Source organism: Culex pipiens, chromosome 2 (assembly GCF_016801865.2).
Source record: "Culex pipiens pallens isolate TS chromosome 2, TS_CPP_V2, whole genome shotgun sequence".
Lineage (NCBI taxonomy): Eukaryota > Metazoa > Arthropoda > Insecta > Diptera > Culicidae > Culex > Culex pipiens.
The window spans coordinates 70,271,799-70,291,001 of record NC_068938.1 but is presented as its reverse complement, the minus strand read 5'-3'; the positions used below and the strand labels follow the sequence as shown (position 1 = coordinate 70,291,001).

Genomic DNA, 19,203 nt, shown 5'->3' with positions numbered 1-19,203 from the left:
GCTTGCCGTTGCTGTTAAAAACAACAGTAGCCATTCATTTTTCCCATTTCTGAGATTGATTACATAAAAAAATCGAAGCATATCTATTTCTAACTTAAAATCATGATCTATATCTTTTTCCAAAACACGTCTGCACAACTCGCTAAATGTTTTCTTAGTAACTCATACACTCCCTCCATTTCTCATTTTTGAAATGTATAGAAATTGAATAGAGCCACAACTTTAACCTTAAATAATGCTTCGTCACCAATTAATTGATTTAATTGACTTCTGCCGAGAGTGCTAAATATCCTCTATATCATAAATTTATTATTAATTTACTATTGTATCATTTACCATCAAAACTGGCGTCAAAAGTTCATAGATACAGGGTTGTTACGGGAGAGTCGAAAAAAAATCCGCGCCAAATCCGCGCCGACCTAAAATCCGAAACCGCGCGAAATCCACGCCATATAAAAAAAATATCGCGGTCAACATTTATGAAATTTTTTTTATGAAGAAAAACTAATTCAGAAAGTATTCGATTAAAAAACTCGTTTTATGTTTAAAGGCTCCAAAAGAATGAGAGCAATAAATCCATTAAAAAAAATCCTCAAGAGACGTTCAAGGGTCATGAAAAAAAAATCTTTAAAATAGAAAATACAATATTTAAAAACCTAAAAAATTAACTTCAAAAATATAACCTCAAAATTAAATCAAAATCTAAAATTATAATATGATAAAATTTTAAATTTCGAAAGTTCAAAATCTAAGAATTTTTATACAGTTTGTAATCCAAAATCCTCGCTAAAATTTCACTCCGAAAGAAATTTAATTTTCGATATTTAAAATAATGTCTTCTCATAATTTCAAAATCTCTTACATAAAATAGGACTTCAAAAATTGTGGAATTCAAGAACTGAGAAATAAAAAATAAAAACATTTAAGAATTTAAGAATTTAGGAATTTAAGAATTTAAGAATTTAAGAATTTAAGAATTTAAGAATTTAAGAATTTAAGAATTTAAGAATTTAAGAATTTAAGAATTTAAGAATTTAAGAATTTAAGAATTTAAGAATTTAAGAATTTAAGAATTTTAGAATTTAGAAAAAAAATATTTCTACCGATCAAATTCCATTTCAAAATTCGAAAGTGGAGGCCAGTTTCTGTTACGTCCAATCAAGCTTATATTTGGCGCCCACCAGAACAAGCCCCAATAATAGTTTTTGTTACACATTCTAATGTCTATATCTTCGGGAAAAGTTTGTAATATTTGATTTACAAAATTAAAAATTGAATAAATCCAGTATAAAATTAAAAATAAATAAGGTTAAAAATCATTACTCAAAACTCAAAAGAAATTGAATATTCAGAGCCGGAGATGTTAAGAAATATCAAGAAACATATAAAAAATAATTTCTACATAATCTTCATCTTCATTTTTCGACGTTTCGTACTAAGAAAATACAAAAAAACATTTTCAGAAGAAAATTCAATTAATAAAAATTATGAAATTCTTGCACTCAAAGGAAAAAAGAAATTATCGTAATTCCTGATAATATTTTTCTTAATAACATGAAAGTAATTCTATCTCTCTCGATAAATTTATTTATCAAAATTGCCATCCGCGCGAAATCCGCGCCTGAGCAAAATTAGCGAGCAAATCCGCGTCAGATCCGCGCGAAACGCGCCATCCGCGCGATCCGCGCCGTCCGTAACAACCCTGTAAGATACTAACGTTTAACTAGACAGGGTAATTCTCGTATGATTGGCAGGTTGAGTATTTACTCCTAACTCCACCCAATTTGCTGATTTTCACTATTTAAACAACTAATTTTACAAAACTTTAAATAGAAAATTGCTTGCTCACTTCTTGTTGAGCTATTTATCACTCGATTTCAGTTGAAAACGCTTTTAATGAGCTGTTCCCCTAGTTCAAATTCCATTTTTTTCATATAACTTTCGTTTAGTCTCTCCCTTGACTCAGTTCTTCCTTGATCTGAAATGCACACTAACAGGTTGCCATATCTGATACAATTATAAATGACATATTACGTTTACACGACCTTGTTCAGAATTTTTTTATCTTTACCGGTAAATAATGTTAGAAATACAAAACACTCATTTTTCATTATTGCTCATAATATTGTGGATTTAGTTGATAGCTGGATATTTTGCATTTTCTCACGGTCATTGGAAACGGCGGTGGATAAGCCTAGGGATTCCCATTTGGTGTGTAAATGTTCAATTCACAGAAAATTTATGGATTAAAACTTTTGTCCCAAATCACTTCTCCAACATCAGTAGTAATTGTTCAATTGTTCTTACCTTTGATTCAACTTAAAAATTTTCATTTTTTTTTTGAAAAATAGTTTCTTTTTCTCTAACAATATGAACACCACTAGGGCCACTCGATGCCGCCATCATGCGACCACGCGCGGGGGAGAGTTTTGACACTTTCCTTGCCCGTGTCTGGCCCGCAGCCTATTTCGACAGTCGCTGAGCCGACGGCCGAAATCAACAAATTCACTCCTTTTTCACAAAAACACAACACTGCAGATTCAATCACTACTCTTCTTCACAAAACAAGGGAAAATCATCATGGCAGGATCGCCAATGTGATATCCTCAAGCTTATAATAAAACACAATAATGCGGTTTTCAATGCACCGCTTTATTCGTCCATCTTCGTACACTGACTGACACTCTCGACCGCTCACACGCTAAATCGTGTTTACCTCAACTCAACAATCATTTAGCCATTACACGGCTAATCTAGAATGCCACAGTTAGTTGCTGAGATATTCCATGCAAAGGTTTAAAAAGCAGGAAAATTAATGTTTTCTAAGTCTCACTCAAACAACCCATCATTTTCTAATGTCGATATCTCAGCAACTAATGGTCCGATTTACAATGTTAAAATATGAAACATTCGTGAAATTTTCCGATCTATCCAAAAACAATATTTTATTCACCACGTTGATTTATTAATTATTATAAGGGAGCAAATTTTATGAAGTTTGGCGAGAATGGACATTAGGATTAATAAAATATAGAATGCATATTATATTTTTATGATTTAAAACCAGATATACTAAATGTCAATGTAAGCGTATAAATAAGATGATCCGATAATCCTCAAGTTCCAACCCCTCAGTTCATAGGTCCTCGAAGTTGACCTTCGGTTCTTCCTTCACAATGTCCAACGAACATTCACCAGACTCTGTAACGAAAGAAAACGTTAAAACCCCAAACCAAACCTTAATCGATCCACACCAACCTTCCTGCGCCACCTCCGAGTCTGCCAAGCTAACGCCAACCTCTCCGCTAGCCTCCTTCGATTCCACTTGGCCAGCACCGCGCCAAATCCGGAACAAACTGGTGTGTTCGGCCGGTCCCTGCCAAGCACCGCCAGAAAGCTGGGCTTGAAACTCGACCAGCAGTTCCTTGGACATCCGTGCCTCGAGCATGCTTCGGAACAGAGGCGAACCAGGATAGAGGACTCGTCGCGGGGGTTGTGTTTTTGCGTTCTTCCGGACCCGGTAGGCGACGATCGGTGCCGGTTGAGAGTCATCCGGATTCCACGGATAGATTTTACTTCGAAGGAAGCCATCACGAATGATGCTTTCGGCGGTGTCGGCGATCTGCTCCAGAGTCGGCTTCAGCACTAGATGTTCCCCGGATTTTCCATTGCCGAAGCTTTGCATCTCCTCACGATAAAGTTTGCTTATAGATTCAAACAGTTTGGCGTTGAGGGGACGCAGCTGGTGTACGGTACGCGGAAGAAGTGACACGAGGACAATCTGGTGCAGCTGGCAGAATCGGTTGCTCGCATAGGTAATTTGGTGGCGTTGGCCGTCAACGAAGAGAATCACTGGCCGAGGAATGTTTTCTTCGATCAGCCACGGTTGGAACACCCTCGAAAGCCACTGGTGAAAGATATCTGCCGCTTTCGTCGCGGTGCTCGGGTTTGCCACGACGTAGTTCAACTCGATTTGTTTTTTCTGCATCGGAATCTTGACTGACTCAGGGTAAAGAACCAAAGGAGGAAGCAGATTCCCGTTGGCGTTGGCCCCGAAGAGGCACGTGAAGATGACATCCTTTCTACTTTTCCTCAGTATCATATCGTCCATCGTGAACACCTGCCGGCGACTTTCAAGAACTGCCTGCAAGCTCAACCCTGCCAGATATCTCGAAACGAACCCAAACCATACGGACACACGCTCCGACGCTTCCGTGACCGAACCGTAGTGGGACTTGTTTTCCGAAATGCATTGCGACAGCCTGGGGTGTCGTTTCAAAAACATGACCACCCACGCACTTCCCGACGGCAGCGATTTCTCTGTCGGAAACAGTTTTGCGTGCGCCTTGATGTAGTCTGTAGCGTGGCTCCGTATCAAACTGTTTGTCAAGTCGAATCCAGCATCGGAAAGCCCCTGCAGGGATTTGACGATGGGCAGCTCTTTGTGCATGCTGTTTTGATATTTGCCGCCATATTTTGCCTTCTGGACCTTCAGAGGGCGCTGTTTCTTTGTTCTCACGCGGCGTTCCAACGTGCAGCCGGGAACTCCGAACTTTTTGGAAGCTACTGAAATACTCATGCCATTTTGAACGGCTTCGCAGGCCGCTTGAAGATCCTGCAGGGTGTATTTTGGGGTTTTAATTTGCTTGGAACTAAAAAAAATACAATATTTTAAATGTATTTAGCAGGCAATCAAAGTAAAGCATTTTTTACCCATGGCCAGTTTCTTCCTCTGTGATATTTTCTTCCTTTTCAGAGATCTCCATTGAATCGTCGTCGGCCGAGCTGTTTAAATCGATTTCCGCGAGCATTTCTAAAGCCAGTTAGGAGTGTTTCACATAGAATAAATAATTTTTTAATGATAACGAAGTTGTTCAACGAAATTCCCGTTTCTGGATTAAGTTTTAATGTTTACGGCGCGTTTGACATTTCACATTAGCAACAAAACATTACACGTTCCGAAAATGTCGACCATAATTTCATACTTATTAGTACTACACGCTGCCCGCGAAATCCAGATACCACAGTTCTGTGTTAAAAAATACACACATTGTGTATCGAGCTGTCAAATCGGAACATGGAGTTAAACTTTCTGTGCAGTTGCTGTGAAGCTTACCAAGGCTTTTCAAAAAGTTTAACTCCATGTTGCACGCACACACTCTCACTTTTAATTTCTCGATAAAAGTCTTGATCAAGTCTTGATGGGAACGCACTAAGAAAAAGTTAAAAAGTTACACTGCCACGAACAAACAAACAAACTCGCACTTTTTCATGTTTGACAGTTTGCCAAACTTGCAAACTTGTTTGCGGCAAACTCGCAAACAAGGCAAAATGTATGTAGGCTGATGTCTGTGCAAACAAATCCAGACAAACTGTCAAAAAGTGCGAGTTTGTTTGTTTGTTTGCCGTAGTGTAATTGCTCCTTTACTTTTTCTGCGCAAGCTACAACAATTCAGCAATTCTGATGATACTGGAATACACCAAATATTTCAATGAATATAGATTTTTAGTTTTAAATAAGGATTAGTTGTACAAGTGTTTTTGTTATTATTTTTTCTCTAAAAGTATGCTATTCAATGCAAAAATGTAAAAATATTTGAAATAAATAAAATAACGTATACTTATAAGTACACCAACGATAAAAGCACAGACAAACAGACGGGACACTCGATTGCGGAACCATCGTCCACAGACAAACAGACGGGACACTCGATTGCGGAACCATCGTCCTTCAATAACCAAGCCAAAACGGTTATTTCAAATGCAATTTAGCTTCGGCATCCACTCACCCGGCGCTGATGGCGCTGCTGTCGTGACAGCTCGCCTGTCTTTCCTCAGTGTGTGTGATGTGTTTTTGTGTTGTTAAGTTGAGCGTGAGCACGTGGCAGCAAATGAAAACAACAAAAATATGATGGAATTCAGGAATTCTAACGTTGATCCACAATGCTGGCTTTGCGGGACAAGATTGGGGCAGTCTCAGCCAGGGTCTGACGAGCGACTGACTAGCGAGGACATACCTCTTACCCCACAATTAACCCGGTAGGCCTGCCGATGTCGAGGCTGCTGACGCGGCGTCCGCTACTGCGGAGGAAGCCGGATTCTGTGGTGGAGACATGTCCTTCAGAGCAACCTGCTTATCCTGCGTGGATTGCTGCTGCTAGTCGTCCTTTTGGCGATGTTGCGTCGATCGTGAGCGCCACTCAATCTTCATCCACAGTTGTTCTGTTTCGATGTAAGATTTTGCGGCAGCGTTTTTTTTTAATCATTGCGACTTTTTTAATCTCATTCGCCACTTTTTACCTTTGTTGTTTGACGCAACTTAACTGCGCCGTGGACACGTTTCCCGCGGATGTTTCCAAATGCCCATCGTGGGGACCAATTCCGGTAGATTTGAATTGATTTTTTTTCTATTTCGGCGACCACTACTGGAGTTTTCGTGACCTCTTCTTATATCTTGGTGTCAGGTGTAATGGTCCGAGGTTTCGTTGGAGAAGGAATGTTCGACAGAATAAGCAACGGGAAGGACCAGTAGTTTGGTCTCTGTCGTTGCGGTTGTGGTGCGTCGTTGCTGGTGCTGCCGCATGATTGGCTCATGAGGTTCTGCCATTGGAACGGAACCGACCCACCGTCATTTTCGGTCGTCGGTGTTAATTTCTATTTTTTCATCAAGTACTGACGATCAGCAACAACAAAATTATACCGAACAGCTGTTAATGTTTACAATCGTTAAGGCTTGATTGTCTCACGCATACACTGACATGACACATGACAGTAATGGGTTTGTATTGGTATGTTTGGGCTGCGCTTCGGCATCAGCTCACCAGGCAGCGCTGGCGTCGCCGTGATTTGGCGGTTTGATGAAGGACGATGGATTTCAATAATAATTTGTATGGAGAGTCACGTCTGTTTGTCTGTGATAAAAGCATTCAGGCATACACTCAACCTCCGGTGGTTGGTCACTATTTCGCTTGACACTTTTTTTTACCTGGCACGTTGAAGAATGGAGCACCGGATTCGAGTGGTAGAAATTACAGTTCTCCCACATTGTAGAAAAAAAGCAAAACGAACGGAAGTGCTTGATTCTTGCTGACAAAGCTACTAGAATGTAACAATGTCACAAACGTTAAACAAACGTTTAGATATGGGACATTTCTTTCGCACCATTGAAAACAGGCACAATCCTAATCTCACAGAAATCTTATATTTCCTTACTAGAGAGGAAAAAGCAGTCTGATCGTTCACTTTCTTTTTACAAAAATATAAGAAACATTAACCTAACGTAAAAAATAAACTCGCTTCAGATTGGTCACTGCGCAGCTGCTGCTTCCTATTATAATATTTAAAAAAAAACTGTCCCAAAGCGATAAAATCCCTAGAATTCCGAAGAAAAAAACGTAAACATTCCGTTTGCTATAAAACATGTTAAACGAATTAACAAACAAACGCAAATCTGAAACCGAAACTGAGCACCATTATCGTAACGTTTTGTTTGTGTGTGTAAAATGTTGATGATTATTTTCATGCACTTTGATTTTTTACCCAATGTGTTAAGTTCCGTCCACTATTACTGTAGGTATATCGCGTTGATCACGTGTTTCAACTGTCCGGTCTCGGCATGATTGTTGGTTCGTCACGTGTCGACCTCCGGGTTGAGGTCCGGTCGTATATTAACAAAAAAAAATGTTAGCCAAGTGCGTTTATCTATCATTTGCGAGCGCTTCTATCGTCTGAAGCTGCGGTTCAGGGCGGCCTGCTGCTGCTGCGGCGTCATGACCAGTCCCATGCCGGCACCGGAACCGGTGGAACCGACCGCCGAGGGCACGGGTGAAGAGTGACGGTGCTGCCGATGGTGCTGCTGCTGTTGGCGCATCCGTTGCTGCTGGTTCAGCTGGAAGTTGAGCGACGGCGTCGGCGTGCTGCTCGAGAGGGGCGGAGTCATGCCGCGGCCCATCATCATTCCGGGCGGGCCGGTGGCGGGGCTGCCACTGATCGGCGTGGACAGCGCAGCCTTGCCCAGCTTCGTTCGGCTGCTGAACAGGGCGTTCGTGATGGCCACCACCAGCGAGAACAGCTTGAGGGGGGTTTCGCTGGGTGAAGAAATGGAACGATATCAAGCTTCGTCATTTTAACTGCATTTTTGAAGCAATTTAGAAATTGCTGATAGTTTCAAAAAATAATTTCTCCCATCTTTAAAATGCGAAACTTCCTTTTTGAATTGATAGGCTCCGTTTTTCCGTGTACTGATCTCAACTCTGGCAGCGAGTTTTAGCGGTAAATAGCGCTTTATGACGTTTCGCGTACGCACACTAGCGCACAATTTGATTTTGCTGGCTGACAAAATTTACCTTACTTTATTTTCGAGTACGTACACGCAATACATGCGCACGTAGATCCCTCCTTGGGACAACAGTTAGATTTGAGTGAATTTCATTAAGATCTGGGTGAATTTAACTCATTTTTTGTTGAAATCTGAGTGAAATGCACTCAAAACTAACATATGCCTTATTTACTCATTTCTGAGTAGGTTCGGTTTAAAAAAAAAACTGAGTAATTTTCAATGTGCGTGTTCAATTTTACAGAGCTGTCACTCGCTGCACACGCTGATAAAAGAAAACTGTCTTTTTGGGTTTTTGATACACTGTTGCCATAACTTCCACTATTTCGGGTTAAAAGACTCAACATTCTGCCAAAATACTTACCACACCGACACCTTCGGGGTGGCCTCGTTCGCGCTCAGAATAAACAGCGGAAACAGCACGGAGAACACGCACCCGCTGATGACGAGCGAGTTGGGCATCTCCGACAGGATGGCCAACGGCAGCCCGAACCCGATGAAGAACGGCCAGTTGGTCTCGATGTAGGTCAGCCGTTTGTGCAGCTCCCAGCCCATGTTGAACCATTTGTACTCGAACGCGTAGAGCGAGCACAGCAGGCTCATGTGGACCATGTAGAGGATGCTGCACGCGAACGGCACCGGAATCGGCAGGTACTTGATCACGGTGCTCTGCAGCAGGAACAGCACCTGGATGAGCAGACTGATGAGGGTGTCGGCGATCAGTTTGCTGATGCTCGAGATCAGCTGGGGTCGTCCCTTGCGGAACTTGTAGGCCGAGTCGGCAATGTCCTGGAACCAGAGGCTGTTGACGATCTTGCTGAGCAGGAAGAGCGGCGCGACCCAGAAGCTGTGGAACAGCAGCGAAAGCGACGGCTTCATCCAGCCCCAGACGGTGGAGACGGTGCCCGAGTTCGAGAACAGATACGACAGGAAGAAGTTGAGCCCGGGCAGCACGCCGTACTCGAACAGGAGGATGCTCAGCATGAAGACGCCCCCATTGAGCAGGCAGCACTGCAGCACGCGGTGCAACACCTTGGATTCCCTGGAGAGTGTAAAACAAAATGTTTAAGCTAAACGGGCATCCAAAATGACCCAATTTTGAGTATTTTTTATGTTTTCATTCATTTTAAAAAGCAAAATAGGGTGAGTTTTACTAGATTGTTTTACGTGGATTTTGACGGAATCGAAGTGAGAATAATTTAATTCGTCAGAATTGAGTTATTTACAGTTTACACGCTAATTCTTGTTCCATCTTATTTGGCGTTCAATCTGTCTGCTTACGCGAAAGAGCAACAGATTGCGCTAGTAGGCAAAATTTAATTTGTTCCTAGATTCATGTCCGTTTTTCTATGATTTTCTAATGAGATGTTGTGTGTATACTTAAAAATAGACAACAACAAAAAACGACGCAAATCGGTACAAATACGCAACATCTCAATGAAAAGAAATCTAAATAAATACGCACTCTTTCCGCTTGCCTCCCCCTCCGTTGTCTTTGTTTACAGTCGACGATAATTTCGTTGTGGTGGCCGAGGGCTGCTGCTGCTGCGGAAAAGCCACGGGCGTCGACAGACTTTCCTTGGTGGCCCGACCCGGACGCGGCTGCAGCGACTTCCGGTTCGCTTCCTTATCTAGGTAGAAAACTACGGCTATTCCCTTAATGCTATCTAGTACTCCGAGTAATATTGCAGTCCCTATGTTCTGTGGATGGTTTTGCAAAGGGAAAACGAAAGGAAATTAGTGCAGGAACTTTTTTTTTTCTGGGGGGTTTCAAATATCGCCCGGAGAGCGCACTTTCACGCCACTTTCGATACTCACGTATAAGCTGTCCATTATGCAAAATAAAGTTGCATATAAATAATTAACTAGGGAGGAAAAGGAAACATAAAATTTTGCGATTTTATTGCGAAGAAAGAAAGGGAGTTGCTTTTCTCTTGTGTGTGTTTGGTGCGATTGACCAGCTGCCAGGCCAGGGAAACCAGTGGTGGCAAGCAGCGACACCAAAATATACGTCTCATCCTGACAAAGGTGCGCGGAATTAGGCAAAGTATTGCAACTTTCCATACCTTTCGCTCGCGCTAAATTTGGGAGAAAGTCACGCGCGCGCTTGAGCCCCCTTCCAAATCATCTGTGTTTTGATCCTGCGGTGGGCAGCGCAAACGGCACTCTCGCGAAGCATTTTTGACTGCTCGAATTTTGAGCAACTGTCAAACTCGCGCGAAACGTCACAACATTCGATTGTTGTTTTGATTTTGAGCAGAAAACTTTCGCGTTGGCTGATAGAAACAGATTCTCGCGAAAATGGTGATTTACGGCGTTTATATTGTGAGTAAATCCGGCGGGTTGATATTTAATCTGGACCACAACGTGCCCAAGATTGAGACGGAACGGACCGAGAGCTATCCGCTGGAGTACAGCTTGGAGTACGAGCCGAAGAAGGTTTCCGTCGCGTTTGGGCAGAAGGATGGGGTGAATGGTGAGTGATTCGATCTGAAATAAATTAGGGGAAAAAATGTTTAGAACTTTGCCGTTTGTAACACTTAAATAGAGTTTTGTTTGCTCAAAAATCCATTTGATTTTTGTTTTCCTTTTTGGCACACTGGTCTTAAAAAGAGGTGGTCAAAATAGTTATTCGAGCAGTTTGAAATCACTTTTCAAAAGGTTCTACAATTTGTAAAACAAAATGTAAAATTTGTAAAATGTTTCACAAATAAAATAGTAATGTATCAATACAAAATGTACAACTGTACAAATATAATGCTCTCATTTTTTTTTTTGAAATACCACCTTAAATTTAATTTTGAAAAGTGAAGCTACTGATACTTGGTATCTAAGTAGCATAATTTATTCCATGAAAACTTTAAAGGCTTTCTAACAAAAAAAAAAAAATACTAAACAAAATCAAAACCACCCAAATTCTCCAGTGGGCCACGTGCTCGTCAGCGTCAACGGGATCCTCGCCAACGGCTGTACGCTGGAGGATGGCCGCGACATCAAAGAGCTAATCGAAAACAAGGACAACTACCCGCTGACGCTGAAGTTCAGCCGGCCAAAGATGACGACGAATGAGAAAATTTTCCTCGCCAGTATGTTCTATCCGCTGTTTGCGATCGCCAGCCAGCTTAGCCCGGAGCCGAAGAGCAGCGGCATCGAGGTGCTCGAAGCGGACACGTTCCGGCTGCACTGCTTCCAAACGCTGACCGGGGTGAAGTTTATGGTGGTGGCGGAAAACATCCAGCCCGGGATGGATGTGCTGCTGCGGAGGATTTACGAGCTGTACGCGGACTACGTACTGAAGAATCCGTTTTACTCGCTGGAGATGCCGATACGGTGCGAGTTGTTTGACACGAACTTGCAGGGGTTGCTGGAGCAGGTGGAGAAGAATGGAATCGCTAGTATTTAAGGAAGAGAATAAAGCAAGTATATTAAAGTATAAGTAAAGTATAACTTATGGGAATTTTATTTCTGCTGAATATCACAGTCAAACATTTTTAAATTATTGTTTGCTCTTATTTTTGTTGCTTTTTATTATACTTTTTACTAATTTGCCTGAAATCTTAAATTTAATTTATTGTAATAATTTGAATAAGTATTGCTCTTGTATTTCATTATTCAGGGTTGTTACGGACGGCGCGTATCGCGCGGATGGCGCGGATAGCGCGGATCTGGCGCGGATTTGCTGGCTTATTTTGCTCAGGCGCGGATTTCGCGCCGATGGCATTTTTGAAAATGTTTGTTTGTATTTCCTTAGTATGAAACGTCGAAAAATGAAGATAAAGATTATGTAGAAATTATTTTTTAAATGTTTCTTGTCATTTCTTAACATCTCCGGCTCTGAATATTTAATTTCTTTTGAGTTTTGAGTAATGATTTTTAACTTTTTTTTATTTTTAATTTTATACTGGATTTATTCAATTTTTAATTTTGTAAATCAAATATTACAAACTTTTCCCTGAGATATAGACATTAGAATGTGTAACAAAAACTATTATTGGGGCTTGTTCTGGTGGACGCCAAATATGAGCTTGATTGGACGTAACAGAAGCTGGCCTCCACTTTAGAATTATGGAATGGAATTTAATCGGTAGAAATATTTTTTTTTTCTAAATTTAAACATTCTTGGCGAAAATAAAAAGATCAGAACATTCCAAATTCAAAGCTTCAGAAATTCAAAAATTCGAAAAAAAATGTTTCAACAGTTTTTATAATAACAAAAAAAAACCAAAATACTTATTAATCTTTTTTTGAAATTTCTAAAATCGTAATTTGAAAAATCTGAAATTTCGAAATTCAAAATTTTAGCAATCTGAAATTCAAAATACAAAAAATTTGGGTAGTCAAAAATTTGAAAATTAAAAAAAATCAAAATTAAAAAGTCAAAATTTAAAAACTAAAGAATATCAAATTTAAAACAATATAGAAAAAAATTCTCAAATCTAAAATGATTTTAGTATCCTTAAGCTTATAAATTCTAAAATTCTAAAATCCTAAATTCTTTAATTCTTAAATTGTTAAATTCTAAAATTTTAAAATTCTTAAAGTCTTAAATTCTTAAATTCTTAAATTCTTAAATTATTAAATTCTTAAATTCTTAAATTCTTAAATTCTTAAATTCTTAAATTCTTAAATTCTTAAATTGCAGGCCAAGGATTGATACCTAAGAGCATGCAATGGCACTGACCTTGTTGCGTGCTCTTCGGTTGACGTCCACGTAAGGAACATCCTGGAAGGAGCGTAACTAACTACATCCGTAGTTCTGTTAGATCATATCTTGATCAGAACAGTATAGCTCTGGTTCCTTGCGAGTGTCCTATTTTCTTACCTCCACGTTGGCTTGGTTTTCATGATGACCTAGCTGGTGGCCTGTGGAAACGGATCGTAAACCTTTGACCACCGCGGGTCAGAGTCGAGACGGCTAAAAGAAAGGGGCGCGACAATGTGGGAAAGGGAAGTAATTTGTGATTGTAGACGGTATTGTTTTGATTCGCAGTATGTTGAGTCAACTGCTGTGGATGTACCTGAAACATCGCACAACGGGGTTTCTCTTCTCTTCATTCTCAGCTACCACCTATCTCCTATTTTTATTTTGCTCTTCTGATTCCCAATTCTTCACTGATTCTTCTATTTAATATCCAACATTTGATTTTAATTTAGCTAACTTTTGATTCTCTTATCTCTCAAAGCTTTTCCACTCTTTTCTATGAATTGATACTGCTGTAACAAACTTTGTTTTAAAAATATACTTTTCCTTAATGTACTAGTAATATCAAGTCTATTTATCATTCCAATAATCTTTTTTGATTTTATTGCTAATTTATTTATTTGAATAATTCTTTATCTGTCCTATAAATTTTCATTACTATAATCTAAGCTTGTTTTGTATCTCTATTTATTAACTATTGTCTAATTTTACATCTAATACATCTAGCTTCTTATTTTTATTCTTCAAAATACGCTCATCATTCTCTTACTATTGATACTTGATTTTTATAAAATAAATTCTCTTTTACTGTCTATTGTTTTCAATCTTCACCCTTTTTTTTCAAACAAGTGAGGTTTGAGCCCTTACTCAATTTATGGAATGGTTAAAGGATTAACACAAATATTACTATTGTACTTTTGGTAAACTTTTGAATAACATGCTTAGGTCCAAAACATTGTAACAAAACACCGCGACAGAAGAAATAGCAACAGATTAACACGATTCAACATTAGGGAAGATTTCAGGAGAAAACAGTACACAGTAGAATAACAACTAGTTTTTGTATTCAAACTAAAAATAAAACAGTACTCGTTTTAATGAAAATTGATAGGCACACTATAAATGGTTAGGCGCTTATACTTACATCAAACCCTACGTAATGTACCACCCCCGGCCGAGTTAAAATGCGTAACCGGAAAAGAAGGTGTGCATGCCTGGCACGAACACTCAAAGCGTGTTCTAGCGTGCTGCTCGTACTGACTCAGAGCAAGGGTGAGATGTAGGTGTAAGGGCAGTGCGTGTTCGTCGGGAACCTAGTGCATAAGATCGGTCAAGGCCCGTTCTTACACTGAAAATTGCGAATTGCGAAATTCTTAAATTCTTAAATTCTTAAATTCTTAAATTCCTAAATTCTTAAATTCTTAAATTCTTAAATTCTTAAATTCTTAAATTCTTAAATTCCTAATTTCTTAAATTCTTACATTCTTAAATTCTTGAATTCTTAAATTCTTAAATTCTTAAATTCTTAAATTCTGAAATTATTAAATTCTTAAATTCTTAAATTCTTCAATTCTTACAGTCTTAAATTCTTAAATTCTTAAATTCTTAAATTCTTAAATTCTTAAATCCTTTAATGTCTTTATTTTGAAATTCTTAGTTCTTAAATTCTTAAATTCTTGAATTCCACAATTTTTGAAGTCCTATTTTATGTAAGAGATTTTGAAATAATGAGAAGACATTATTTAAGATATCAGAAATTAAATTTCTTTCGGAGTGAAATTTTAGCAAGGATTTTGGATTACAAACTGTATAAAAAATCTTAGATTTTGAATTTTTAGACTTTAAAAAAATAAAATTTTATCATATTATAATTTTAGATTTTGATTTAATTTTGAGGTTATATTTTTGAAGTTGAATTTTTAGGTTTTTCAATATTTTAATTTCTATTTTGAAGATTTTTTTTCCTGACCCTTGCCTTGACCGTCTCTTGAGGATTTTTTTAAAATGGATTTATTGCTTTCATTCTTTTGGAGCCTTTAACCATAAAACGATTTTTTTTTATCAAATACTTACTGAATTAGTTTTTCTTCATTGAAAAATAAAATTTCTTAAACGTTGGTCGCGATATTTTTTTATATGGCGTGGATTTTGCGCGGTTTCGGATTTTAGGTCGGCGCGGATTTGGCGCGGATTTTTTTAACACTCTCCCGTAACAACCCTGTATTTTTTTCGTTTGAACAACACTGACCTATAAAAATTGACAAAAATGGAGCACCCGATTCGAGTGGTAGAAATGACAGTTCTCCCATATGTAAGGTATGCACTTCGGATGAAACCGGTCAAGAAAAATTCCAAATGGGCAGCAGCGGTAGCGAAAGCAAGCCAGAGAGGGTAAAGAAAAGCCCCAAGAATCCCCCTCCCCCACTCGCTTCTTTTTTCTGCTGTTCGTAAAGCTGTTTCTTGACCTCTTTCCTTCCGATCTGCATAATAGCCTATAAGGAATACATTGTAGAAAAAAAGCAAAAACTGGTCGAATGGAAGTGCTCTATTCCACCGGAGCGGAGGCTTCGTTTGGTGTGTTGTTTGTCTTTATAGCAGGAAGACGAGTCCCACGGCCTAACAATAACCAAGGCCGGGACCGACGTTTTATTTCCTCATCTCCAGAAACCCGTGCACTTTGAATTTTTCAAAAAATAACATAGACAGGGCCGAATGGTTTGCCTCCAAATTCGCTGTAGCATACAAGGAGTAGCGAACAGCATTTTATTGCTGTGACAATCATGTTTCCGTTAACTTTAACTACTTGCCGGAATTTATGATCGCTTGACATGTGTTCAAAGTTGCTATTCGCTTACTTATTTATATATTAGGCATTTTCAAATATAGACGAATTTTCTGATTGACATTTTTGAATTTTTTAAGCTTTATCTCCCTAGGTTTTTTTACAAAAAAAAACTATTTTAAGCTTCAGCATAAACATTATTCTCTTATTTCAACGTGTGTCTTACACGGGCATCAAATCTCCAACTGGTCCAACTCTAGAAAAACAAAATGATCGCCCACTCGGGTCAACTGAGTTCGTAACCTATTAGTAGAAAACAAACCCAAAATCTAGCCCAAAATAGAGCATGCAAGGGAGGAAAGGGAGAAAGAGAGCAACATTTTTGAGTTGTGTGCAGGGTTGGATAAAAAAACAGTAAGGGCCTTAAACAACCGGGAAATTTCAAAAGTGGCCAATATTTAGCACTGTTGTTAGTGCTAAAGTAAAAACCTTTTAGCTTTTACTCTCAGCTGAAGGCGCATGTAGGGCCAAACAGTGACGGTTCAGTGCTTAATGGTTACTTGGGTAATGTAATTAAAATAAATTAATTTGGACTTGATTGAAATCCTTTTGATAATGTTCACCAGGAAAATATGCCCATTCCCATCCTACTAAGCGGTCGGGTCTGAATGATGCTGGATAATCTTTTACCAAAATTTATTTGTATTCCTCTTACAAGCATTTTAAAAAATAATTTCATGGTCTATTCTGGGCTGACAAGAATGCCCTGTTGCCCACGTTTTTTCTATTATTGGCCATGAATGCAGCATCAGAAGTGCATTGAATGTAATCTTATGGGCCATTATAAACAGATATTGTGTAGCTGAAGTCGAACAAACTCTCCATCCCAGTCACGAAATATTCTAGCAGAGCTGGTTCTGTCAGAATCCTGCTAGAACGGTGGAACATTTCTGCTAGAATGCTCTAAGAATATCCAGCTTTCTAAGAATTCTGCTAGAATCTTGCTAGAACGTCGTGACTGGGATATCTGGAGTTTTTTTTGAAAAGGACCAATAAACCAAATTTTCAGTTTTTGCTTTTTGAGTGTTTTTCAATACCCCTGACTCAAGGTGGTTCTAAGGGCATCTCCAGCGCTGGGGTGCAAATCAAATTTGCACCCGGCTCATGAATACCGAGATCAAATTTGCCACCTTGAAAAAACTCCGTCATCCCCACCGCTAGGGTAGCAAATTTGCCACCGAAACAAGCCCACCGCGGGGGGCAAATATGGGTTTTTATCATTTTTTGCTCTCGTTTACCTTCAAAATCAATAATTATGTGTTGATTCATGCCTAGAAATGCTAAAAGTTTATTAAACTTTTTAATCCTATTGAAAATTTCAAAGAATTTCATTTTTCGAAAATGTCGAAAGTTTAACTATTTGCTACCCGATTTGATTCCCACCAAATTTGCTCTCGAGTTTGCCCCCGAGTCTCCCACCGCGCGTAGCAAAGCAGGTATCAAATTTGATCTCAAGTTCATCTGTAGAAGAAAAATATGTGTCGGTACCTGTCGGGTACTCATTTTCTGATACCCGACAAGTACCGGCAAGCCGGGGGCAAAGTTTTGAATGCTTTTTATATGTCTGCTCTCTTTATGATATGTATGATGTATGATTCAAAAATTCAAAAATTCAAAAAAATTCAAAAAAATCCAAAAATTCAAAAAAAATCAAAAATTCAAAACAAATCAAAAATTCAAAAATTCAAAAATTCAAAAATTTAAAAATTTAAAAATTCAAAAATTCAAAAATTCAAAAATTCAAAAATTCAAAAATTCAAAAATTCAAAAATTCAAAAATTCAAAAATTCAAAAATTCCAAAATTCCAAAATTCCAAAATTCCAAAATTCCAAAATTCCTAAATTCCAAAATTCAAAAATTCAAAAATTCAAAAAATTCAAAAATTCAAAAATTAATGCGCAGCTACGTGGGATCGCCGTGGGACATCCGGTAGGACCGACGAAAAACTACTAAGGTCAGATCTATCTTTTTGCATTATATAAACGCCCCTGTTCCCCTGAAAAAACACCAAGATTAATACCTAGAGTAGCTTGCTAGCTTAAGTCGATTCTTTGCGCGTCGCGCCAAACAGTCAGACCCCGCAGAGTCAGGTGTGACGTCACAAAATCTAGGCCAGATTGCAATAAAGGGAATTGCCTGTGTCCAAATCTGAATTGCGAACTCTTCTGAATTGAAATTTCGCCGAATAAAATACTCTTTGACAAATTCAATAAATTTAATTTGTTGTTCGCGTACGAATTTTGACTTTTTACTATATTTATCGACTTCGAGAAAAGTTGTCATCCTAAATTAGTCTTTGGGGTCGTATTTAGTCGGAAGTTAGAATTTCCGCTCTTGGACTAAAGTTCAGTTAACCAAAGTCTCAATCCCTATTCCTAGTTTTGCTGCTTCTTTGCCTTTACAGTTAGATTCCGTACAGTCTGGTCATCTCGGTACACTTGGTTGGTCGAATTGGTGTTTCTGATTCTGATAATCTGTTGGCCTGCCCTGAGAAGGGTTGTCTCAAACCGGGTAAATTTAATCGGAGTTAACGGTCCTTTCACTTGGAGAGGTGGCGCTTAAGCCGTTTTACTTGAGGAACAGAACGGAACGTTACATTTTTGAATTTTTGAATTTTTGAATTTTTGAATTTTTGAATTTTTGAATTTTTGAATTTTTAAATTTTTGAATTTTTGAATTTTTGAATTTTTGAATTTTTGAATTTTTGAATTTTAGAATTTTAGAATTTTAGAATTTTAGAATTTTAGAATTTTAGAATTTTTGAATTTTTGAATTTTTGAATTTTTGAATTTTTGAATTTTTGAATTTTTGAATTTTTGAATTTTTGAATTTTTGAATTTTTGAATTTTAGAATTTTAGAATTTTAGAATTTTAGAATTTTAGAATTTTAGAATTTTAGAATTTTAGAATTTTAGAATTTTAGAATTTTTGAATTTTTGAATTTTTGAATTTTTGAATTTTTGAATTTTTGAATTTTTGAATTTTTGAATTTTTAAATTTTTGAATTTTTGAATTTTTGAATTTTTGAATTTTTGAATTTTTTGAAATTTTTTGAAATTTTTTGAAATTTTTTTAATTTTTTTGAAATTTTTTGAAATTTTTAGATTTTTTTTGAAATTTTTTGAAATTTTTAGAAATTTTTTGAAATTTTTTGAATTTTTTTGAATTTTTTTGAAATTTTTTGAATTTTTTTTGATTTTTTTTGAATTTTTTTGAATTTTTTTGAATTTTTTTGAATTTTTTTGTAATTTTTTGAAATTTTTTGATTTTTTTTTAATTTTTTTATTTTTTTTCCGTGCTTGATTCGATTTTTCCGTGCATAA

General features: G+C 37.8%; 3 protein-coding genes across 3 annotated transcripts; 1 reads left to right on the top strand and 2 right to left on the bottom strand.

Moving 5' to 3' along the window:
• Nucleotides 1-2,958: 2,958 nt before the first annotated feature.
• On the bottom strand, nucleotides 2,959-4,930 carry LOC120416111 (uncharacterized). Its single transcript, XM_039577794.2, has 3 exons — nucleotides 4,714-4,930; nucleotides 3,259-4,652; nucleotides 2,959-3,201 (listed from the first exon to the last, which is right to left on the bottom strand). Exons 1-3 carry the CDS (start codon nucleotides 4,809-4,811, stop codon nucleotides 3,137-3,139), a joined length of 1,557 nt encoding a protein of 518 aa, XP_039433728.1. The 5' UTR covers nucleotides 4,812-4,930; the 3' UTR covers nucleotides 2,959-3,136.
• A 2,417-nt stretch (nucleotides 4,931-7,347) lies between these two features.
• LOC120416100 (etoposide-induced protein 2.4 homolog) lies at nucleotides 7,348-10,315 on the bottom strand. The gene is made up of 4 exons (XM_039577783.2): nucleotides 10,154-10,315; nucleotides 9,801-10,036; nucleotides 8,700-9,377; nucleotides 7,348-8,087 (listed from the first exon to the last, which is right to left on the bottom strand). Exons 1-4 carry the CDS (start codon nucleotides 10,166-10,168, stop codon nucleotides 7,721-7,723), a joined length of 1,296 nt encoding a protein of 431 aa, XP_039433717.1. The 5' UTR covers nucleotides 10,169-10,315; the 3' UTR covers nucleotides 7,348-7,720.
• Nucleotides 10,316-10,551: 236 nt separating this feature from the next.
• On the top strand, nucleotides 10,552-11,782 carry LOC120416101 (trafficking protein particle complex subunit 4). The gene is made up of 2 exons (XM_039577784.2): nucleotides 10,552-10,811; nucleotides 11,260-11,782. Exons 1-2 carry the CDS (start codon nucleotides 10,637-10,639, stop codon nucleotides 11,736-11,738), a joined length of 654 nt encoding a protein of 217 aa, XP_039433718.1. The 5' UTR covers nucleotides 10,552-10,636; the 3' UTR covers nucleotides 11,739-11,782.
• Nucleotides 11,783-19,203: the final 7,421 nt, after the last annotated feature.